General features: G+C 41.2%; 1 protein-coding gene across 3 annotated transcripts in view; it reads left to right on the plus strand.

The window, feature by feature from the left end:
• The first annotated feature begins 254 nt into the window (after window positions 1-254).
• dennd1b (DENN/MADD domain containing 1B) overlaps window positions 255-26,102 on the plus strand; it is a 277,010-nt gene continuing 251,162 nt past the window's right edge. For all 3 annotated transcript variants that reach the window (XM_080195844.1, XM_080195845.1, XM_080195846.1), the window contains exons 1-2: window positions 255-473; window positions 6,401-6,465. In XM_080195844.1, the coding sequence (XP_080051970.1) occupies window positions 457-473; window positions 6,401-6,465 (82 nt within the window). In that variant the 5' untranslated portion in view covers window positions 255-456. The remainder of the gene's footprint in view (window positions 474-6,400; window positions 6,466-26,102) is intronic.

Here is a 26,102-nt window from a genome sequence, read left to right on the forward strand (position 1 = left end):
AAGATGGATCCATTCAAAAGTGAACACACACACTGCACACCTGGATGTTTTATCTGAAGTGATCCGCCCCTCTATCCTGCCGTTGATGTACACTACAATGAGATTCAGTGTCACCCATTCATTCCACCCCATACTTTTATTCCACTAATAGTTTCAGTGAACTCACTCTGAAAAGCTTCCTGTCGTGGGACACGGTCAGGTGACGTCGGCAACCTTCTCTGTCAGTGAGTCCTAACTTCCTAGTTTGTGTTTGCGAGGTGGTGGCGAAGCGGCAGTGAGAGCTGCACCATGGTTCAGTGAGTTGCGCGGAGCAGAGTGGAGGAGTTACGCTGCTCTCTGAGCCGCGCCGCAGTCTGTGAGCCTGCTTCCCCCCGCGGCCCGGACACACAGACAGAGGAGGGAGAGAGCGACCGACCGGCAGGCGGGGGAGGGAAGCCGCTCCGAGATGCCGTAACCATGGACTGTAGACTGAAGTGAGTGAGTGGGGAGATCGGGCCCGGAGGGTGGATAGAGAGCTGACGGTGGGGGAGGACTCCCGCAGAGGGAGTACACCTGGGCTGGGGCTGGGACTGCAATCCTTTATACGGAGCAAAAGCGTCTTTGTGCCTGTGAATCTGTCCAGGTCTTGAGGCTTCAGGCCTGCACATACACACACTCTGCCAAAGCAGCTTGATGACGGTGAAGGCTGAACATTTTAAATTTAACCAGGATGTACTCTAAACATCTGCACTGTCTGCTTTACTACATCAAAAGAGGCGGCGCTCTCTCTAGACTTGCAAATCAATTTTGTATTTCACACACAAAAGATTACATTTTGTCTTATCACTTATCAGTTACGTGAAAAGAAACAGAAGTATCAGTCTGGGAAAATATTGGTAGCAAGGTGATTATTGAGTATCCTATTCTGTTTGGAAATATGCCATGTTTTGATAATTATGGTGTAAAAGCAGACCGGTATGGTTGGTTTTAGTCTGAACGAATAAATAAACCTGAGGATAATACAAACAGAGTGTGTGTGTTCACAGGGTGGCCAGATAAAGGAAACAAACAATTCTGAAAATACAAAAACTACAATATTTGCAATTCATAAAACAGCGAGTCCAATCAGTTATAGAAGTAGTCTTGACATCTTTTAGAGTGTATGTATTAAGAATGGCAAACCAATGATGTGCTATGCTGCAGGAGGGGGAAGAAGTATTGGTGGAAATGGTTCCCTTCTGACATCTCAGTTGACCCTTGATGAGCAAGGGTGTCACCCTTGATGTTACAGATAACATCGACTGAAAAGGGAGGTGTTGAATGAAATTGAGTATTGCGGGGTGCCTTCTCCATCTGAGCAATTCCAATAAAAGGTGGGAAGAGATGGCCAGCAAATGTAGTTTTAAGATTCTGGAGTGTGTGTGATCAAGAGATAAATTTTCAGTGAACTTTTGCCAAGTCTAATTGTAAAATGTTGTGGATTTTGTGGGCTGTGTGGAAATAACACTAGGTGTTGTTTCTTTGTGGTTTGCAAGAGAGGAGTAGGGTGTTGTTTACTGCATTGTTTCCTCACGCTGAAAGTTATTTTGCAATCTTTCATTAGAAATAGGTTGTCTGTGCGGTGTAGACGCTAGAATCACCTGTAACCTTTCAGGTTGGTCCCATCCATATCTTGAAACCAGTGGTTGCCACAGATTATCAGTTATGTCCTCGTCTGCCATTTTGCAGGTGTTAAGGCAAAATGTAACTTTTAACAAATTATTTCATGGGATGTGGGAATCGCTGGCCAGGCCAGCATTTTTTTTGTTGTCTGTCCCTAATTGCCCTTGAGAAATTGGTGATGGGTTGCCTCCTTGAACTGCTGGCACAAAGTCCATGTGGTGTAGGTGCATCCATTATGCTGTTAGGTAGGGAGTTCCAGGATTTTGACTCAGTGATAATGAAGCAAGGGCGATGTGTGTGGCTTGGAGGGGAATTGGCAGTTGTGGTGTTCCCATCCATCTGCTACCCTTGTTTACCAAGGTTATGGAGATCAAGGAGTTAAAGGTGTTGTTGAAGGAATCTTGATGTGTTGCTGCAGTGCATCTTGTAAATGGTATTTACTGTTCATCCATGATGGAGGAAGTGAATATTTAAATTGCTTACTGTGGTGACCAGTCAAATGAGCAACTGTGTCTTGGATGGCATAAAGCGTTTTGGACTTGCTGCTATACTCATCCAGGCAAGTGGAGAGTATTCCATCACACTCCTGATTTATGCCTTGTACGTGGTGAATAGGCTTCGGGAAGTCAGGAGGTGCGTTAATCAGAGTTCCCAACCCCTCACTTGCTTTTAACCATTATGTTTATATTGGCAGGTCCAGTTCAGGTTCTGTTCAGGGGCAGCAAAGTGGTTAGCACTGCTGCCTCACAGTGGCAGGGACCCAGGTTCAATACCTGGTTTGGGTCACAGGCTGTGCGGAGACTGCAGGTTCTTCCCGTATCTGCACGGGTGTCCTCTGGCTGCTCCAGTTTCCTCTCAAAGATGTGCAGGTTAGGTGGATTGGCCATGCTAAATTGCCCCTTGGTATCCCACAATGTGTAGGTTAGGTGGATTATCCATGGGAAACAGGATAGAGTGGGGGAGAGGGTAAGACTCTGTCAGAGAGTTGGTGCAAAATCAGTGGGCCAAGTAGCCTCTTCTGCACTTTGGGAATTCTATGAATAATTCTGGTCAACCCTCTCAATATTGGTAATGAAGGATTCAACCTTGGTAATGCCATTGAATTTAGGCCTAAATTCTGATGTTGGAGATAGTTATTGCCTGGCACGAGTCTGGTACGAGTGTCACTTAGCCTAAGTCTGGGTGTTGTCCAGCTCTCACTGCATGCAGTTAAGGACTGCTTTATTATGCAGAGTTGCAAATGGTACTGAACACTGTGAAATCATCAGTGAACACCCCCATTTCTGACCTTTATGATAAAGGGAAGGTCACTGTTGATGCAGCTGAAGATGGTTGGGCTTCGGACACTACCCTGAGGAACTTCTGCAGCGATGTCCTTGGACTGAGATGATTAGTCATGAACACCCACAACCATCTCCCTTTGTGCCAGATGTGATTCCGATAATGGAGACTGCCACCGCACTCCACCCCGCCGAGCTGAGTGACCCTGGCAGAATCCAACAGAGCTTCAGTGAACAAGTTGATGCTGAGTATGTGCTGCTTCATAGCACTGTCGACCACACTTTTCATCACCCCGCTGATGATTGAGGGTAGACACATAGGTGGTAAATGCCCAGATTGGATGGTCATATTTTGTATGTACAGGGCACACCTGGGCAATTTTCAACCTTGTCAGGTAGATGCCAATGTTGCAGTTCTACTTGAACAGCACAACAAGTTGCAGAACACAAATCTTGAGTACTGTTATTGGAATGTTATTAAGGCCTTTGCTGTATCTAATGCCTTCAGCTATTTCTTGATATCATGTAGAGTGAATTGAATTGGGTACGCTGGCCTAGCCAGCAAAGCCCACATCACAGGAAAGAATATAAAAGACTGAGGATATCCTGGTCTCAGTGACTTTGCATGTTATTAGGCGATGCCTTCACTGAGTGCACGCACTTGCAGCTGGCTGTTCACTACTTAACTTTAAGTACAAAAAAATCACTTGGAATCTTTTCAGAGTTGTAAATTACAAGTTGACTGTTATAATGAAATGCCAACGTGATTTTAACTGAGTAATTTTGCAGCTAATGTGGAATACTGCATTGATAACTAGTCTGCAGTTCTGCTGTGCTGCTTTCACTGTGTTGAGGAAACACAGTGAGGCGGGACACATTCTAGATTGGTGCACATAATTTACAGTTGCTATTTGAGAACATGCTTTTTACTTGGGAAAAGGAAAGTTGCATTTCCCCACATCCTTGCGTTCAATCAAAATGGTTACCGACTCTTTCATGGCATCTTTGCTGTCATGATGTGGAGATGCTGGTGTTGGACTGGGGTAAACACAGTAAGAAGTCTCACAACATCAGGCTAAAGTCCAACATGTTTATTTGGTAGTAAAAGCTAATGGCTTTTGCTACCAAATAAACCTGTTGAACTTTAACCTAGTGTTGTGAGACTTCTACCTTTGCTATCATCAGGAGAAGACATGTAACTTTTAAAAAGTATAACTTTTACATGTATAAGTTACACATGTTCCATAGTCCAGATAACTGAACTTGGTGCCACTGGCCTGATCAGTGCTTCTGGAGGACAGAAATAGCAGTATGGCACTTTGCAGCCATGCTATTTGCAGATGAAGGTGTTGAACTGGACGTGCTCCTGATGTCCTGCATCCCACTGCACTTCGAGATGAGCAACAAGATATATGTTAAAGCAGCAGATCATCTAGTCTTGCTTCTGTCTCCACTTGACATCCGTTTTGGAAATCATTGAAGAGACACTCTGCGTGTAGTATTTTGTTCAAGCTTCCTTTGCACTAACTAGCACAGACTGAATATTAAATTCCATCTGAAAGACACCTGGGGCAGATGATCAATTGACTTTTTCTATTTGCATTTCTTGCATATCTCCATTGCATTCAGTAATTTTTGAGTGGCTTGTTTTTCTTCTCTCTCCAAATGAAAGAGGCTAAAAGTTTTCTTTCTTTGTAATTTGTTTCAAATGCAATGCATTTGTTTTAAATTTAGTATTTATAATTAAAGGGCAAATGGAGAAAACACTTTGAGTTCACGAATGATGCTAAATATCGCGGGGAGTGTATTTTGTTCCTTGTTAATATTGTGTTTAAAAACCTGCTGGTTTATAGATATCCTGGGAGCAGCTGTTTGTTTGGTGCAGAAGTCCTCCTGCTGTGATAGTTTGCAATGACTTGAATAAGGGTGGTTGGTTAAGTAGGTACGAGCATGCATTATGTCACAGGGCTAGGACTGGCAGTTTCTAGACTGAAACTTTAATTCATTGTCTTATAACATAAAACACAGAAACCAGTGACACGTAGCAATAAAGGCAGATTATCTACATTTAGTGTTACGATTGGGGGATCGAAGACAATGAGGAATTGAAGTATCAGTATGTGACAAGTAGGGCGGAATTTTCCCTTCCCGTTTGCCATAGGAATCATAGCAGGCAAGACAGGACCATCCAAAGGTCCGTTGACTTCTGGCAGGACTTTCCGGTCTTGGGGCGAGCGTGGCTTGAAAATCCTGTTCGTGGTGTTCTCCAGAGATCTGTACTGTGAATCCACTGTTTTAGATATTTATCAATAACTTGGATGAAGAAATAAAGTTGCATATTTGAAGTTACAGATAACACAAAATTGGAAGAGTATATTGGGAGCAAAGGCACATTGATAGAATAAGTGGGCAAAACTGTCGTAATGGTGTTCCATAAGGATCCAAGAGAGAAAAATGGATCAGCCGTGATAAATTACTAAATTAGTGTTCAAAAATGTGTAGGTTAGGTGGATTAGCCACGGTAAATGCATGGGGTTATGGGAATAGGTGGATAGGCAGGCTTGGGTGGGATGCTCTTTTGGAGAGTTGGTGCTGACTCAGACTGCTGAATGGCCTCTTTTTAAAGCTTGTGAACACTACAAAAATAATAAGCAAGGCTAATAGGATGTAGGAAGTTATCTGAAGGATATTGGAAGGTGAAGAGAAATTGATGCTTCAGTTTCAGAATCTGATCCCATCTTGAGTATTGTTTACAGTACCAGGAATTGCTCTTCAGAGATGTAAGGGGAGCAACACAGACATGGCAGTGTAAAAAAGTTCAGATTGGTTGCATAAACTTAGCATACTTTTCCTTGGATCTAGAAGATTGAAGGTTGATCTAGTTGAGGTAAATAAAATGATAAAATGGATTTTGACAGGATGGATAAAAAGAACCTATTTCTTCAGATGGGTGAAATCCAGAACAAGAGGGCATAACCTTAAAGTGCAAGCCAAGTGTGAAATTAACATGGATCTCTTCACATAAGATTAGGAATGGTTTGAAACGTGCTCCCACCAAAAAGGTGGTGAATGTTAGGTTAAGGTTCACATCAAAGATGATTTGTTAAGAAGGATGTTGAGAAATATGGATCAACAGTGTGTAAATGGAGTTGAGATCAATCATGATGCAACTAATAACAGAATGAAGGGGTCTCACTGGCCTGCTCTTGTTCCTACATGCACATTCAATTGAACGCTTGTTTTTAAATCCTTGATAGTTATACTTCTTTGGAATGCCATGAAATGATAATCGGATTAAAAGATTATGAGTTGATAATGAAATATGAAAATTGGGGTGAGGGTGTAATGACATGCCAAGTTCTGGTAAAGTGTTAGTTTTCACATTTATAATAGATTTAAGTATTCTTGTCAGTGGCTTAAGGTAGCAAAGCTATATGCTCAATCTGATGAATCAACTTTTTACTTTATTTCTTTAACAGAGAGAGCCCAGAAAGAACCTTTGATCTGGTCTTCAAGGTGACTTGCCCTGCTTCTGAAAATGAAGGTATCTTATATCTTAAGTCCTGTCTTGGGTTTGATATTTTGTGCCAAGTGTTAAAATATTGAAGAATTGTCATGCACCTTGTCTGCTGGCATTACTACTTTCATTTCTTGTGGCTCTGTTTCATTAACTTAGTTCCTGTAGAATTTCCATACTACACCTAGAAGAAATGGAGATCTGGGAAATGTGTTCACAGTGAAAATTGTTTCACAAGAGAAATTTATACCAGTCTCCCATTCAAGTTCAAAATTCCAAAGTAGGTGGCTATGTCTAGGAAAAAGAAATCGCGTTCTAATCATATTTCATTGCCATTTTACAACACATTACTTGAAAATTAGTTTGTGAAATCTCAGAAACAAAATTTAATGTTACATATTGTGTGCATAGCCTCTCAGAATAAATTGTGAAGCAGAGTGGAAATGTTACCAGAAATATTAAGTAAGTGACTCAATTTGAGTCACAATATCTGCTTTGCTATCCCTTGTGTGTGGAATCGATGCTATTTGAATTGGAGAATCCGATGAGGAGGTGACTGATAGGGTAAATGTAGAAATGCACTGAATGTAGTGTACTGTCATGAAGCTGTTGTAGAAGATTAAAGGGTATGGATATAGGGGAAGGGTAGCAAATTGAATAAAAATGTGTAGGAACTAGGGGCAGTTCGCTTGACTAGATGGATTTGAGTAGCATTGTCTTGGGGCTACTCCTTTTTGTGTGCACTTCAATGATTTAAAGTTGGGCTACAGACTTTGGTTACCAGATTCGTAGGTTAATTTAAGCAGATAGTTTCAGGTTTAGATTCATAAGTTATTAGAGACAAACTCAATCGATTGTTAGGTGAATACAAGCAATGCAGTGTCACGGTGGCACAGTGGTTAGCACTGCTGCTTCACAGTGCCAGAGACTGGAGTTCGATTCCAGCTTTGGGTGTCTATCTGTATGGAGTTTGCATGTTCTCCCCGTGTCTGTGGGTTTCCTCCCACAGTCCAAATATGTGCAGCTTTGGTAGAATGACCATGCTACATTATCCCTTCGTGTCCCAAGATGTGCAAGTTAGGGGAATTAGCAGGTGAATGCATGGGGTCACAGATATAGGGTGGGGGCTGGGCTTGGGTAAGATTCTCTGTTGGAGAGTCAGTGCAGATGTAATGAGGCGAATGGTCTCCCTCTGCAGTGCAGGGATTCTATGAATGTGGGGAAGGGTCGCAGGAGCAGCACCAGGCATTCCTAAAAATGAGATGCCAATCAGATAATGCTACAACACAGGACTCGAGCAGAAGCAACATGCTACGGACAGAGCTGAGTGATCCCACACCAACAGATCGGATCTGAGCTCTGCAATCCCTGTCACATCCACTGGTGAATGTTGATGGGCAATTGAACTGGAGGAGGAGTCTCAATCTCAGCCTGATTTTTGGTGGAGCCCAACATAGAGGTTCAAAAGACAAGGCTGAAGAATTTATAACCATTGTCAAGCCATAAGTGCCAAGGGAGGTCCCCAGCATCATTGATGCCAACCTTCAGCTCATTTCGTTGATTTCACATGATGTCAAGAAATGGCTGAAAGCACTGGACACTTAACAAAGGCTATGGTCCCTAACAATATCCCTATTGCAGTTTGAAAACTCATGTTCCAGAACTAGCTGCAACTTTAGTCAAGCTGTTACAATAAAGCTGTAACACTGGCCTCTGCAAATGTGCAAAAATTCCCAGGTATGTCCTACCCACAGAATAGGACAAATCCAATCCAACCATTTACCACCACATCGCTCTACTCTCAATCATCAACCAAGTGATGGGAACTTTTATCAGTAGTTCCATGGGACAGCACTTGCTGAGCAACAACCTGCTTACCGAAGCTTAATATGGGTTGCACCAGGGCCACTCGGTTTGAAAGGAATCTCTCATTCTAATCGTATCTCATAGGGTAGACATTCTATGCCACATTACATTAGAATTAGTTGCACACAAAATTTAATGTTACATACTACAAGCATAGCCTCTTTTAAACTTTATTGTGGAGCAGACTGGAAATGTCATCAGAAAGATTAAGTAACAGGCCCAATTTGAGTTGTACATTCTACTTTCTGTCCTTTGTAGTGTGTGAAATGTTACAGCCTTGGTCCAGACATGGGCATGAGCTGAATCCAGAGGGAAGGTGAAAGTGACAATGCTTGACATCAAGGCAGAGTGTGACCAAGGACCCTCAGAAAAATTCCATCCAATGGATATGGGAGGCAAAGTTTCCACTGATTGGGGTCATCCTGAGCACAAAAGGACAAGGCTTCCAACAACCATGACCAGTCATCTAAGCCCCAGAATTCCTCAGGGTGGTGTCCAAAGCAAAATTATCCTCAGCTACTTAACTCTGTCAAAAGGTCAGAACTGGGATGATTGCAGACAATTGTAATGTTATGAAGTGGCTCTGGAAATAGTAAATCCATTGGTGGTTATTTTTCAAATTCTTTCAACTGGTTCCTATAGATTGGAAGGTAACTAATGTAAGCCTGCTATTCAAAAAGGGAGGCAGAGTGAAAACAGAGAATTACAGACCAGTGAGCCTAATATTGGTACTGGGGAAGTTGCTAGAGACTATTATCAAGGATTTCATAACTCAGCATTTGGAAGGCAGCGGAATAATCAGACAAAGACAGCATGGATGTACAAAAGAGAAATGCTTGATGATTTTATTAGAATTCTTTAAGGAAGTAATTAGTCGAGGTGACAGAGGAGAACCAGTGGATGTGGTTTATTTTGACTTTCAGAAGGCTTTTGACAAGGTTTCACATAACAGACTACTATGTAATGTTAAAGCACATGGGTTGCAGGTGATGTCTTGTGATGGATAGAAAGCTGGTTAGCAGATAGGAAGCAAAGATTGGTATAAATGGCTCTTTTTCTGATTGGCAGTCAGTGACTAGTGGGGTCTGCAGGGATTTGTGTGCTAGGACCCCAACTGTTCACATTATATATAAATGATTTGGAAGAGCGAATTGCATGCATTATCTCCAGATTTGCAGATGGTACAAAGTTGGGTGGGAGGCTGAGCTATGAGGTGGATGCAGAGATGCTTCAGAGTGATTTGGACAGGCTGTGTGTGTGAGCATATGCATGGCAGATGCAGTATAAAATGAATAAATGTTAAGTTATCCACTTTGGTAGCAATAATACGAAGACAGATTATTACTTCAATGAGTGTAAACTAGGAGAGATGGATGCTCAGCGAGACTTTGATGTTCTCATGTATCAGTTGCTGAAAGTAAGCAGGCAGTAAAAAAAGTCAAATGGTATGTTGGCCTTCATAGCAAGAGGATTTGAGTATAGGGATAGGGATGTTTTGCTGCAATTGTATAGGGTGTTGGTGAGGCCACACCTGGAGTATTGTGTGCAGCTCTGGTATCCTTATCTGAGGAAGGATGCCCTTGAATAGAGGGAGTGCAACAAAGGTTTATCAGGCTGATTCCTGGGATGGCAGCACTGTCATATGAGAGGAGACTAATTTGGTTAGATTGTGTTCACTGGAGTTTAAAAGAATGAGAGGGGATTTCACAGAAACTTTTAAAATTCTAACAGGGTTAATCAGGTTAGATTCAGAAAAAATGTTCCCAATGGTGGGGAGTTCAGAACTAGGGGTCATAGGTTTACCCCTTATCCTCAAACTTTCAGAACTGAGGTGAGAAGAAATTTCTTCACCCAGAGGCTGGTGAATGTGTGGAATTCATTACCACAAAGTGGTTGAGGCCAAAGCATTGTCTGATTTCAAGAAGAAATTAGATATAGCTCTTTATGCTAAAGGGATCAAGGGATATGGGGGGTTGGGAGATGGAGTCAGGGTATTGAATTCGGTAAGTGACCATGATCAAAGTGAATGGTGGAGCAGGCTCAAAGGACTGAATAGCCTACTCCTGCTTCTATTTTCTAAGCTTTGCAACTCTTCAGTACTGTAGCTGTCTGTGTCTGCGTGCAGCAATACCTACAGGCTTAGGTTGTAAATACGGTGGCTATCAGAGAAAGTCAGAATTCTGGGATGCAGAACTCTCCTCTGGATGCCCTAAAAGCCTGTCTACTATCTATAAGTCACAAGTCAGGAGTTGAAAGAATACCCTCCACTTGCCCAGATACCTACAGCTCCAACACTGAAAAAGCTTGACACCATCCAAGACATAGCAGCCACTTGTTTGGCACTCCATGCATTAAACATTCACTCCCTCCATCATTGGCACACAGTGCTAAGGGGGAATGCAGTAGCTCATCAACACTCCTTTGACAGCACCTTCTAAAGCCACAACTTTTCTTCCAGAAGAGCAAGGTGATTAAACGTATGGGAGTATCTCCAGTTGCAAGTTCATCTCCAAGTCACATCCCATTCTGACTTGAAACTCCATCATCATTCCTCTTGTGTTGCTGGGTCCAAATCCTGGAACTCTTAACACTGTGGGAACCTACACCACAAAGCCTGTAGAGGTTCAATAAGATAGCTCGCCACTGCCTTCTCTGTGACAATCAAGGATGGGCAATCAATGTTGGGTCTTGCCAGCAACGCTCTCATCACAAAACCAAATTTTCAGAAAGGGAAGATGGAGGTTTTATGCGTAGTCTATGGAAGTAATAGTAGATCGAGATAAAACTTCAGAGTACAGCACTATATGCAGTAGTTGAGTCTAAAGGTTGTATAAACAATATAGAGGGTACAACACAGATTCAATAAGATACTATCTGCTAGAGAGACAAAAAATTGGGTTGTTACATTGGTTTAATGGCTATTTCTGAGTGATATGATTGTGCCATTCCTTTGCAACTTTTAAATTTCAGTGTATAGAAGCAGACTGTTTCCGATGATTGAGGGATCCAGAGCATGGGTGCATACCTATAAGATTCAGAAATTTAGGACAGAAAGCAAGATAATTTTTTTTCTGGAGGTCTGTCAAGCTGCAGAATGCACCTCTCTAGTTTGTGATTGTAGGGACTATGGCAACCTTTCACTTAAATAAGGGAAGGAAAGAGGGCCAGTGTGTCATGGCAAATGGAGCAGGGGATGTCTTCCTTGTGGAGAATGATCACCAACATAAATTGTTATACTGAAGAACATATTTCCATCTTGTAATTTCTCTGCAATTCTCCAGATGCAGTTCCATTTTTCAGTGTCATGTCAATTTCACCTTCACAGGAAGCAGGGTCAACCTGTGAACCGCCAACTAATAGGAAGTATATCTTTAGTAAAATAGTAAGTGAAAGGAGTCAGAAATTGTACATTTTCTGTTCCCAAAGACTTAAATGAATAAGGTGTAGTGTGGAAGTGAGACATTTTGGGGTCTTTTTCTTGGTTCTTTCAAATGTTTAATTGGATTCCCCACATTTTCATTGACTTCTGGATTGAATAGTTGATGTATTGTCTCTGTTTGGCAACTCATTGTTTTACTTGTGTTGCCAATATAATCTGGGCAAGAAGCACAAAGCTTAATAGGTGAAAACTAAGCTGAACATTTTTTTTCAAGCCTGTGGTAAAAAAATTTGAGGATGAGATGTGGCTGATTGTTTTGCCTAACCTGCAGTTAACTGCAAGCAAATGACAGCAGCTGGTTGTACAGGTGGCACATTGAATGAATGGATTTGAAAGAGATGGCTGAGGTGAGCTGTTTCTCAAAGTAATTGTATAATGCAGTTCAATACATTGTAATTGCATGCAGTGCTGCTATCCTGACGGCCTGATCCAGTCTAGCTGAAATGAACAATTTATTTAGGTATGCTTCCTTCCAGCACCATCCCACACTCGCACCTTCCCTATGCTTTCCCCTTTCTTTTGGATTATAAAGTTCAAAACAAAATTATGAATATCTCCTGGATCTAAAGACTTTTGTTTAGTCTGTTCCTGCACCTTGCAGCAATTTAATGACTTGGTTTGAAGGTGTGTCTAAAAGCAGTTTTTGACATGCTGCAACTTGCTTTTGTTGGCTAGGTTATCTCTGGATTAATGTTTTGCTAGTTGAAAATGACATTCTCGTTTAACTTTGAGTTGTTAGAGTAACTTCATGAATAAAAAAATATGATTTTGGATATTTGAAACGGAGTATAATCAATTCAAAATACTTGCCCTTTAAACTCCTTTTTCTAACTCATTTCAGCTTCGTCTAACTCGTGTCAGGTGAGAATTTTGAACATCTCTTTCTCAACATTCCCTATGGGATATGTCTTTAGAAGAGGTGTTCTTTATTGTTGTCCGTTTCCAATTTTGTGCTCATTTATAAGGTATCCTGGTTGTGAGGTATTTTGTTCAGAAGGATGGTGGCTGTGCCACTTCCTGCTTGGAGTGCTGAGCCTTGACTGCAGGATCCACTGGGGATTAAAGCAAAAGGACAATTAGCAAAGTTGGGTTCAGGTATAACATTGGAGGAACACTGAGTAAGAGAGGTTAAGGATTCCACAGTTCTGAAGGCCTAGGGACATGGGTATGCAGTGTCACATTTGGTCTCAATCTAAACATAATTGCAGTGAAGGGAGCTGAAAGGCAGCTTATTAGGAGCTTGAAGATGGAGAAGGTAGGTCAAAGTCACGTTGACCATACTTGACAAAATCACAATTGATTCTGGGGACAGGGGTTGCAGCTTAGAGTTGAGAATGGTTTCCCCTCAGCTAGCAATCTTCTTTGAATGTGTTTAGAATTGAGCTAGAGATATTAAAATAGACTTCCCAGTTGTTGGAACTGTCTATGGACACAATTGTACATCATTTAACTAAGAAATAAGCTCTCCTGTGGTGTTCCTGTTTTTCCTCCTCCCTCTCCAACACTCTCTTCCCCCAAACTCTGCAAAAATCCAAAGCCACGTTCTGTTGGGCAGTTGAGCTGTTGTCTACTAATGGAGTGGTATTGCATTTTGCCATGTCAAAAAATTGAACAATTGACCTTCAATTTTGTTTTTTGGTGTTTGTGTTGATAAATATAGTTAGACACACCCACAACTTTCCGGCTGTCTGACAATGTGTGGGTCAGGCACATTGTGATATGAGGTGTGACTGCAATTGCGCTGTTTTGTCCCTGATGTTATGTTACTGTCCTCATAGGCAGAGGCTATTGTGTGCTGACATATGATTTGTGAGGGAGAAAGATGATTGTTTTTCCTGCGTTCAAAATATAACAAGCGATTTTAAATGAAGTAGTGCAACAATATTCCCTTTTGTTGTCATGTGGTTGCTGTGGCTACATGCAAAACTGTAGTTTGAGCGGTACTAAGACTGACAAGACTACTCGGAAGTCTGTGTTTAACAGTTTGCTACATCATTTTTCAAAAAAACGCACAGTGGGGATTGCACATGGTTCCACCTTTGTAATGCTGATCCCATAGTTGAAATGCTTTTAAAATTCCTACTAACAGTACAAACTGCTGCAATAAGGCTAGGAACATGTTCAGGTTGATTGGTATGAACTGATTTCAAGCAGGTGGTGATTGTGGCATTAGACTTGTCCTCAGCAAAGGGGGGGAATAGGCTACTTGGGTTCCCATCACTACTCTTTATTGTAACTGTTCCAAGAGAGTGATTGCATCCTCTTTCTGTGGCTGGCATGGGCCTTAGTTGTGCTGTCTTCCCCTGTCAAATAGATGGTAATGTTCCCCATTTTGGTTCAAACTCAAAGATAACTTTGGCCTTTTGGGGGATGTGCACCAGCACAAGTTTGGCCTGCAGAGCAAGCGAGAAACTTCACTTTTTTGCAAAATCTTATTAGTTGCGATAATTGGCATTCAGTTTACAGCAAAATGTTAACCACAAGAGTTTGTGCTGTGAGAAAAGAATTGTATTTAATCTACCAGTGTAAAATGTTTTTACGTGTAAGATAGTCAGACAATTGCAGGCTTGTGGCACTCACCCACCCTTCAGAGTTTCTAAATGTGGATGATGTACAAACACCCAGAATCAGGACACATGATTCCTATATTTAAAAATAAACTCATGATGAGGACTCTCATGTGCATGCACCATAATCCCTTGTTTATCAAACTCATTGTTACAGGTGTGGTTTTTCTACTGATGGACTTGTGTTTGTGGTTGAGGTGTGCTGTCCTGAAGTGTTAATAATTCCTGAAGCTGTCCAACAATTTCCCTACCACTGATATTAGACTAATTGGCCACCCTCCAATCATCTGGCACTTCAGCTGTGGCCGGTGAAGATTTAAATATCTTTGTCAAGGCTCTTGCAATCTCCTCCCTTGCCTCCAATAGCAGCCTGGGACACATCTCAGCAGGTCCTGTGGATTTATGCACCTTTGTGCCTTCCAAAACATCTGAAACCTTGTCCTTATTAACCTTAACATGCTCTTGAATTTTACCATCCCAATTAAAATCTCCGTCTACCATGTCTTTCTGCGTGAATATGGATGAAAAATATCAATTTCAGATCTTGCCCGTGTCCTCTGGCTCATGCACAGATTACCCCTTTGGTTTGTAATAGGCTCCACCCTTTCTCTGATCATCTTCATGCTCTTAATATACTTAGAAAATACCTTGGAGTTTCCCCCAAAGTGGCCTGTTTCTATTTGGATTTTTATCCCTCCCAGGGGGTTACATGGCACTGGACAGAGTGTGTACCTGTTGTGATGCATAAGGCTTGGCAACTGTGTGAAAAGGCTGAATGGACTAGTGGGGCTTTTCCTTTCCTGTCAACTCTTTTTATGATGTGCAGATACTGGCATTGGATTGGGATGAGCCCAGTAAGAAGTCTCACAACACAAGGTTAAAATCCAACAGGTTTATTTGGAATCATGAGTTTTTGGAATGCTGCCCCTTCATCAGATAGAAAAGGCCTGGACTCAGCCTGACTACTATATGGTTTGATATTCAGTGTTAAATTGTTGATCATGAATTCTGGATAAACACACAATTCTTCAGTTGTATTGCTGATGGAACTGAAGGGCATGTATGCCGCTTGTCAAAAATTTCATGATTCAGCGATAAAAGGCTGTGGTCCAAAGCCTAATGTTGGTGCAGGACACTGTTATTTTTCTTTCCAGAAAACTGATTGGATTAAATCCAGGTGTTTACCTGGAATAGAATCAGGATGTATTTTAGTTCATACAGGCAGAACTTAACTCCCAGAATAGGAATCTCTATTTGATCTGGCTTGCATATGTCATGTAAAAATGTTCTGTGCCAATACAGTAGGGTGACATGGTGGCACAATGGTTAGTACTGCTGCCTCACAGCACCAGGGACTCAGGTTTTATTTCTACCTTGGGTCACTGTTTGTGCGGAGTCTGTACGTTGTCCCTGTGTCTGTGTGGGTTTCCTCGTGGCACTGCAGTTTCTTCCCATTGTCTGAAAGGCATGCTGGTTAGGTACATTGGCCATGCTAAGTTGTCTCTGTGTACCGGAACAGCGCTGGAGTGTGGTGACGAGGGAATTTTCACAGTAACTTCATTGCAGTTAATGAAAGCCTACTTGGGACAACAATAAATAACTTTAAAACTTGAACTAACGGAATTGCCTTGCAGCATTATGTTTAAATCTTAAATGTTTTTCTCTCAAAGGTAGCTAATTCTAAGCTTTCCCACACATCTCTGGGGCACTGGATAGTTTTAAAATAACATATCTGCCATTTTGCCATTTCACAACTTCACCTCCACTGCTTGGTACACAGGTACGATTTGGCCCAAGGTGAAACTGATTTGTTTTTGGTGAAGCTGTGGCTCTGAATCCAAATCTTGGAATTTTGTGCGTTGCCTTTTATTTAGAGCTTTGTTGATTGTCTTAGAATGTTAATTGTTTTATTAGCTGTGGTCAGATTGTGGTAGAGCACTGCAAAGCTCACTTGGATCTTAATTTTCTTATTTAACCTAAGCTTCAAGTACAGCATGCTTTCTGTTTTTGTGTATGAAGGAATGTTGGTGAATGAAGACCGTACTTGTTCCAGTTGATTGTTGAAATTGAGCACTCTCTGGCGAGGTATTGCACAGAGGTATGCAGAGTACACTGTCCCCAACTAACCCCTCAACCACAGCCTGTAAAGAGCATCCTCGCCTCAGCAACATGATTTTTTTTTGTTTCTGACAGTAGCCAGCCTGAAGCCTCTCTGACTGCCAATTAGTTGCTGAAGTTCATGTTGGCAGACAGGGGATTTGGATCTTGTTCATCTGGGCATGGATTTAAACTCCTTTCCTGGAGATGAGAGACCAGCATTTAATCTGCTGCAGCACCCACTTCTCTTTGGAACCACTCCTGTATTTGACTCAGTATCTTCAGGAGGAAAAGGGAGAGAGCTGATTGGGTTAAATCCAGATATTTTACTAGGGTATAACCAAAGGAGACATTTTATTTCGTACAGGAAAAACCCCCTGCCTCTTCAACTAATGGAAAATAAATTTTGGATTTACAATTCTGGTTTTGGTAGAATTAAACACCCTATGAGAGATTCATATTTACCCACCCAGATATGTTCCAAATCAGCCCTTTCATGGTCACGCTCAGCTGGCTAACTGGTCTGGCACATTGGACAGTGGTTAGCACTGATGCCTCTCAACGTATTTGATTCCTGGCTTGGATCACTGTCTGTGCGGAGTCTGCATTTTCTCCCTGTGTTTGCATGGGTTTCTTCCTACAATTTGAAAGACGTGCTGGTCCGGTGCATTGGCCATGCTAAATTCTCCCTCCGTGCACCTGAACAGATGCCAGAGAGTGGCAACTAGGGGATTTTCACAGGAACGTCATTGCTGTGTTAATGTAAGCCTACTTTATAAAGAAACTTAGAGGTGTTTCATTTCAACATGATATCATTTTTGTTAGCAGTGTTCAAGATTGCCAAATTTGCACATGAATAGTAACTTTTGGAGGAATCACCGTAGCAGTTTTACAGAAGATATTTACGTGTGTTAATAGATTTCTATTAGTACAGGATTCTTATCTATAAATTTTTATTCATGTTTTCAAAAATGTATCTGTTTTCTGTCAAGACATTTTTGTATTTTAAACTGTGATCCACAAGGTTAAGAAACATTACAAAAACATAACTATAATAAAAGCAATATGCGAGCATTACAATCATTTATCTGAGGGAGAAATATTGTCTTCCACTTATCATTGACATGACCTCTGAATGACAATAAAGGGTCCAGATTGTGTGATCCTCATCTATTAACACCTCATCAAGCAGGAAATGAATCTCATAAAGGAAACCAATTACTAATGTATTTATATATTGAGAGTACAGCAGTCAGGAACTTCAAAGCAGAGGCTGAGAAATCATCCAGGAAAGGTACAGCTCACTGCTGTGAAGGATTGCCATTTTGTGCACAAAGTTGGCCATATTTTCTGCCATTTGATTTGGATATTCTTGAGGTCAAATACAGCCAGAGAGGATATCCCATGTCTAACCTATGTGAAACTTTGTGAAATTCAAATTATATTACCATATGGAGTGATGGACGAAAAGCACCATTTTACTTTTAGTTGTTAGGTGTGCAGATATTGATGCATGTTATTGCGGTTAAGTTATTTTTGTATGATCACTTTGCTTCATTTCCGGACGACGTGCATAGACTACTTAAGTGATTGGAACTTATCTGTATTTTGTTTAGGTCTGCCCTCCCACTTCATTTCAAGGCGTGTTTCCACCTCTCAATGTGAGTGTGAGCCTTAATTGGAAACTATTAATTGTCCACAGTTGATGACCAATGCAACACTTTGGCTGCACCAAAGCTCCTAACGTCTGTTGAGACTTCAGAAAAACAACTGTCATGGTCCATTTGAAATTGACCTTCCCAGCATGGACCAGGGAGCTTACTGGTGTCTGCCAACAGATTAGCTGTCACCATCCTCTTCACATTTCCTTCCAGAATGTGCATTCACTTAAGAACAAAACCTTTGCCAACCCTGAGCTTATTGTGTATGATTGCATTGACATTGTGGATGCCAATGAAGCCTAGCTGGTAGTTAATGACACCTTTCCCCTTCATGAAACCACCTCTTCTGGGTATTCCTTACACCACGTGGCCCGACCAATTACTACTGTGGTAGTTAATACCAAATTACATCTTGGTCCGTCCCCTCGCTTCTCTGGTACTTTCTCCGACCTCGTTTATCTCTTGTTCCAATTCACTCACTTCTGTTTTAAAACCCTTGTTCTCTACTATGGGCGGCACGGTAGCACAGTGGTTATGGGCGGCACGGTAGCACAGTGGTTATGGGCAGCACGGTAGCACAGTGGTTCATGGGCAGCACGGTAGCACAGTGGTTAGCACTGCTGCTTCACAGCTCCAGGGTCCTGGGTTTGATTCTTGGCTCGGATCACTGTCTGTGTGGCGTTTGCACATTCTCCTCGTGTCTGCGTGGGTTTCCTCCGGGTGCTCCAGTTTTCTCCCACAGTCCAAAGATGTGCGAGTTAGGTTGATAGGCTGTGCTAAGAAATTGCCCCTTAGTGTCCAGGTTAGAGGGATTGGTGAGTATAATATGCAGGGATATGGGGTTAGGGCCTGTGTTCGGTGCAGACTCGATGGGCCGAAGGGCCTCTTTCTGCACTGCAGGGTTCTATGGTTCTACTATCCACCCAATTACTACACTACGTTTCACCATTTCCTTGGCTTAGCTTATGCACTGAATGGCCTCTCATGATTGGTAATTACAATCTCCATCTCTCTCCTCTAAGTTCACTGTACTCTTATCATCATTCCGCCTGTTCCTTCATTTGAACCTCCCTGTTGATATTATGGCCATGTTCATGAACTTGCTGTTTCATGTAGCCTCTTTTTTCATGACAGGCACAAACAAAGCCATCTCTGATGACTTCTTTTTGTGCCTCTCCACCCACATGCATTTGCCTCCTTTCAATCTGATTACTTTCTGTTTAAAACAAAACTACTGCCACAAAGCCACTTAGAACTGTACTTTCAAATTTCCAATAGTCTTAAACCCTCACTACATCATTTTTACAACTTTATCATAACCTCACCTCTGTCTTTGATGCCCTCTTCCCTATTAAAGCCATTACTGTCTCTCACGCTGGCCATGACCCCTGGGCTGTTTGCTCCCTTAAATCCAAGGCATACATTCATGAGGGACCCTAGCTGACAAATTTTACCATTTATCTCCAGATATGACTGAACCTTAGAGTAAGAACAGGCCCTGACCTTTTCCAAAACTACTGCTCACTCACCTCCAACAACAAGTGTGACGAGCTCATAGACTTGTTTGAGTTTGAATGATCTGTTGATGTCCTCTTTGATTTTTCAAGTGCGGAGAAGGGAGTTGGATGTTGTAACACCTTACCATATCTTCAAGACAACCCTTAGCACCTTTAGAATCAAATTCCTGCTTATTGAAATGTGGTTGCATGTGTACACAAATTTAGCAGCGATTTTGTGTAGAGGCCCCCACAGGACAACACATTGATGGTGTTGGTGCAGGAAGGAATATTAATTATGATATTGGGTGAGATGTCTAAAGTTGGTTATAATAGTGATGTTAGATCTTGCGTCAGCCTGAATAAAGAGAAAAATGAGACATGCAACAATATTGATCTCATTGCCATATTTTAAATGACCAGATTTTTGAAAGTAAGTCGAAGCAATGTATTTCCACAAGTTAATGAGCCAGTAATAAATCGGCATAACTTCAAGGGTTATTTAATGCAGAGTATTATTAGGACGAGGCTGTCATTTGTGCTTGATTCTAATCTATGATCATGCATGAATGTGTTATTGCGTGATGATTGAAGGACACACTTGTGGTTAAGAGTGGCAAGCTGCTTTGGAAGTGGTTGCTGTTTCATGATGAATGCAACTTACTCTGCAAATCATACTCTGCTACAGGGAAGATTAATGTTAATACTGTTCATATTTGGAAGTGAATGAGGAAGAATTGTGAATCAGCTTTGTGACTCATTCCATTGGTTACTTGTGTTTTTGTTCTTGGGAAATCATTGTTGATTGTAATCCCAATGTTTTAAGATTTTGGTCCAAACGATCCCAGTACCTCCCAGGAATGGTGTGTAAAAGATGTTCTTGCGTTGTGAGCAAAACTTGTTTGATTGTTGGAATGGAGAAAAACAATCCGTGGCATTTTTCAACATTTTCAGACTTTAGATACCTATCATGCCATACCATATCTCAGTCGGGGATTAAATTGTTTACCCAATGGGATGAAACTGCTCGAGTAGGTGTGAAAGGAGTAAATTGTGTTTTCAATTGTTGTGAGTGACTGCAAACTGAGCATGTTGAAACAAGTTAGTTAAACATGCACCATGATTAGTACAAGGTGGCTTTATGAGAACTGCTTTCACTGGAGTTACTACATGTTGAGTGGCAGCAATTTGAATAGGGTAGATAAGAACCACTTTGGCTGAGCTGTTGTCCTAGCAGTGGACAACTCTGGATCAGCCCCCAAGCTGTTCAACTTTTAAAATGGCAAGTTCCCCACAGAAACAGTGAGCTAATTGCACTATTTGTAACCTGAAATGAAGGGGTTTTTTTTTGAACAAGACCTCTTCCTTCTAAAGCCATGTTTGATCTTTTTCATTAACTTTCTGCCTGAGGGTACAGTGCAAAATGAAAGGTATTTCCTAAAGTAACAGACATTGGCTTTGCACTGCTAATGGGGCTGAAACTGGTGCAATCTGGCAATGGGATTGTGAAGATTATAGGTTAGAATCTTTTAATAACAGTTCTCAAACATCAGCGCATAACATGCAACATGGTGGGACATTGCAGCTATGGAGAACAGTCATAAGCTGGTTCGGGAAAAAGGTTTGTATCAGCTTGAATTTACAGTAAAACAAACATGATTAATTTACAAGTATGACATTGACTGCATGCATATTACCGTTACTGATCAGGATCATAACTCGGGAGGTTTCACTGAGGCTGACAGGAACAATTGGGGCTGTTGTTTAGTTGATTTCATTTGGAGTAGTAATATTTTATTTTCACACCAGGAAATCGTTTTGAGAGTCAGCATGTGCTTTTCAAAGTAAACAAATCTCATGGTTTGTTTCTTGACTCAAGGCTAATGGAAAATAATGAATGCCGAGTGCAAGTCAGTTACGATTGCATTCATTTAACACCTTTTGTTTGATAAAATGGTTGTCTGCCGCAAGTGCATACTTGGATATCACTGCAGTACAACATTCCCCCTCTGGAAAAAAGCAAATTACAGTGGATGCTGGAATCTGAAACCAAAATATCTGCACGGACCGCACAGTATGCACAGACTGTGCAATCAGGACCCTGATCTTCCAGTTGCTTGTCATTTTAAAACATGATCCTCCTGTGCCCACATGTCTGTCCTTGGCCTATTGCAATGTTCCAGTGAAGCTCAACGCAAACTGGAGGAACAGCATCTCACCTTCCGGCTAGGCACTTCAGTCTTTTGGTCTCAATATCGAATTCAACAACTTCAGATGATTTGCTCTATCCCACATTAGCCCCTCTTTGTTTTCATTCTATTTTTTTTTACTGGTGTTTACCTTTTATTTCTTTATTGTTTGTCTTTATTTTTCTTTCCCCCTACTTTATCTCCCTTCCCTTACCTTTCCTCACCACGCGCCACCACCACCACACACACACCCCCCCCCCCCCCCCCGCCCCTGGCAAACATTTTCATCGCTTCTCTGCCATTTGGCCAGTTGCACCCTTTATTTTCTCTATGGACTGCCATTAGCAGTCTTTTCTCCTGGTTTCTGTGACTATGACATCTTTCATTCCCTCACCCTGCAGTACAAATATCTCCCACTTTCTATGCCTTTTAGCTTTGAGAAAGGGTCATCTGGACTCGAAACGTCAGCTTTTTTTCTCTGCTTACTGACGGTGGCACAGTGATAAGCACTGTTGCCTCACAGCGCCAGAGACCTGGATTGGGTCACTGTCTGCGCAGAGTCTAATGGTCTTTCTGTGTCTGTGTGGGTTTCTTCCAGGTGCTCCCGTTTCCTCCCACAGTATGAAGGACGTGCTGGTTAGGTGCATTGGCCATGCTAAATTCTCCCTTAGTGTACCCGAATAGGCACCAGAGTGTGGCAACTAGGGGATTTTCTTGGTAACTTCATTGCAGTGTTAATGTAAGCCTACATGTGACACTGATAAATAAACTTTAAACTTCACTGGGGAAAAGTTCCCATAAAGGAGCAGCAATCTTCAGTGAAGGATTCTAGTTAACCTGGGAAAGGAAAGATATTTTTTGGGTGAAAAAGTTGATCAAGAAGCTACCAAGTTGATTTTTTTTTTGTGTGCAAATACAAAATCTAGTATGATAGTTAATATTTATGAAGTATTTTAAATGATATACATTACATTTAACAATGGAAAATTTCTAATACTTGTTTCAGACGGCGACCTTGTCTGTTCAGAAATATTTCGAAGGTTTAAAGTTTGAGAGTTGACCGTTGGAACTGGGCCAATTGTTTAACAGTAATTTCGTTTTTGGTTCCACCTTTACCTCACAATAATGCACGTTGACCTGAGCTTCTGCAATCCATGGAACAGAACCCTCATTTGTCAGTAAAATTTCCCCCAAAAAGTAGTCCTTTTAAAACGAAACTGCAGATATTTATGAAGTTCCTCAACATTTAATTTAAACGACTCAAATGTAACATTTTTGGCTGCTTAAAAGCCTTTTTAATTCCAAATGCACAGTAATGACATTAAAGTAATGTCAGTGACAGTACATCCTGCAGTCCTTTATGGTATATAGTGTCTTCAGGCAAATTATTATGTTACACATTTATGCAGTGTTATGAAATTAGTTTAAAAACTTTGCCTCAAATATTCCATTACAATTCGCATTAATGACTTTGGATTTTATCCTCTCTTTATCAACTTTATTATTTTAAGTAGGATGGGGAAAAAAATCTGCACAGTTTTCAGTTGCAGACTGAGTTAGTTAATGGAAGAATTCGGGTTAGACTTTGTGGAAGAACTAAACGGACACGATTCATTGCTACTGTACCAGATTTTGCTATCATTGCCAAGTTACAAGTTAACAAGCTGTGTGGCGCAAATCATAGAATCCATACAATGCAGAAGGAGATCATTCGGTCCATCAAGCCTGCACCAACAACAATCCCATCCAGGCCCATCCCTGTAACTTCACGTTTTTACCCTGCTAGTCCCCGTGATACTAAGATGCAATTTAGCATGGCCAATCTACCTAACCTACACATCTTTTGGACTGTGGGAGGAAGCTGGAGTACCCAAAAAATACCCATGCAGTTACAGGGAGAACGTGCAAACTCTGCACAGAAAGTGAACCAAGGCTGCTATTGAACCTGGGTTCCTGGTGCTGTGGGGCAGCAGTGCTAACCACTGTGCTGAGTTAAGATGTCATCTTTTCTGACGTTATTCTGGCGGCAGCTATAGAAGTGTCCAGCAACAGGGAACTCGTCCAATAGGCTAAGCAGCCAATTGCACTGAAAAATTCTCTCAGCCAGCAAGCTAAGAAGCAGATTTTATCATCCACTTGTTAAATAATTTTACAGAAAGCAAAATAATGAGTAGAAGCTGCACATGGGAGTGAGCCGGAGGCTAAAATGTGATAAGGTTGACAGAAGCTTAGAACAATTGTTTTATTATGGAACAGAGAATAACATTTAATTATAGTTACATTTAATTCACAAACGTAACATTTATTTTTCAAAGCTGCGAATGGTGTCCAGCAGTAATCATGACAAATATTGAGAACCCAGTTGCACTTGTTCATTAAGGTGTACTCGTTCAAGAAATTTTATTGTGAGAATAATAGTATCACTGACAGCAACTTCTGGGTTTCCACGTTTAACTGTTCAGGTGTGGGCACAAGAGATGGCTGTCATCGTTAGATAATAATGGTGACTGCTGACTGTTATGTTGTCATAACTACTACACAGTTGGAACCAAGATACCTTGCTACATATAGTGAAGCAACTTATGTTACTTAGCCTTTCATCTTAGTTATCTGAAGTAAAAAGGAGCTTTGCTCATTGATCCTCCATGCATGTTAAAACAAAAGCAAGTTTAAACTCTGAAGCAATCATGCATTTGTGCAAAACTGTTGTATTGTCGTAAGGTCTCCTCCCTCTTTGCTGTACATCATTACGTGCGTTACCAAAGAACAGATCAACATGAGAAATAGAGCAGGAGTTGGATATATGTACCCTCAAACCATGGCTTATCTTCAACCTTTTCTCCCCATCTTCATATCCCTTGATTCCCCCAGAGTCCAAGTATCTATCCATCTTGAATGTACCTCAGGACTAGGCTTTTGTGGTAGACAATTTCAACAACTGTCAACCCTCTGAACAAGAATCTCTCCTCATCTCAGTTTTAAATGGTCATCCCTTGTCTAGAGACTCTTTTTCCCCCTAGTTTTAAACACTCTAGCCAGAGAAACAGCATTTTCTAATGGCTAACCTGTCAAGCCTTCCTAGAATCTGGATGTTTCAATGAGTTCACCCCTCACTCTTCAAAACTTCAGTGAACATGAGATTACTTTACTCATTCTCTCCTCAGAACAATTCTTTCATATAGTGAACCTTTGTTATACCTCTTTGAAGAACATATATGCTTCTTTCCAAATGGAGACTAATTGTACATAATGCACTTTTATTCCAATGCTCATTTGCCAGTATAGGATTTTTCTGCTTAATAGTGTGCAGTACTTGCAATGTTTCTCCTACTAAGGGCACCCAAATCTGAATGCCAACATTCAATTGTTTCTCAGCATTTAATAAAGATTCAGTTTTTCTGTTCTTCCTATGAAAGTAAATAACATCACATTTCCTACACTACACTCTAGCTCACTCTCATAACCTATCTGTATCTCTTTATAGCCTCGTTGTGCATCATCCTCACAGCTTATTTTCCCATCGAACTTTCTATGATTGGGTATCCTTCACACTTTATGCTTTCACCAAAGCCAGTGATATTAATTGTAGGTTGCTGAAGTCTGTGTTGATACTTTGGGAAACCTACTGCTTACTAAGCTGCAGGTGGCTTGTTGATTCATTTTCTGTATCCATGATGATCTATTGCCCCCATCTTTATGAGCCCTTGCTCAACAACCCTTCACTTGGCAACTTATCAAATACCCTTTGAACGTTCAAATGTACTGCACCCACTTATTCTACCCAACTAGTTAATTTCTTAAAAAAAAATTTGCTTTTTTAACAAACACAATTTTTCTTTGCTTAAGCCGTATTGACCGAGCTGATTTAATTTAATTTTTATTAAGTGCTTTGCCAGCAATTCCTTATTGAATGCCACCCATTTTCCCAAACAGCGGTGTCACATTTGCTATCTCACTCCATTGGAACCTTTCCAGAATTTAGGAAATTTTGGAAGATCAAAGCCACTGTCTGTACAGTTTGATTTTTTTTTGAGGCTAAGTAGGAAGGCTGCAGGCCACCAGGTGAAGGGGATTTGTTGGTTTTCAGTTCCGTTAATTTCCCCAGTACTTTGTCTTTGCAAATAATAATCATTTTTAGGTTCCTCACTCTATTAGACCCTTGGTTCTATTATATTTCAGGCTTTTTTTTGTCTACTATTGAAGACAGAGACACAATAAATTAACAACAGCACAAAAGATTTGGACTTTGCAGGTGCTGGAAATGTAAAATAAGACTAAAAATGCTGTAAGTATGCGGCAGGTCAGGCAGCATCAGTGGAGAGAAACGATTCATGTTTCAGTTTGATGAC

The sequence above is a fragment of the Carcharhinus amblyrhynchos genome, chromosome 9, assembly GCF_965287045.1.
Source record: "Carcharhinus amblyrhynchos chromosome 9, sCarAmb.v2.hapA, whole genome shotgun sequence".
NCBI lineage: Eukaryota > Metazoa > Chordata > Chondrichthyes > Carcharhiniformes > Carcharhinidae > Carcharhinus > Carcharhinus amblyrhynchos.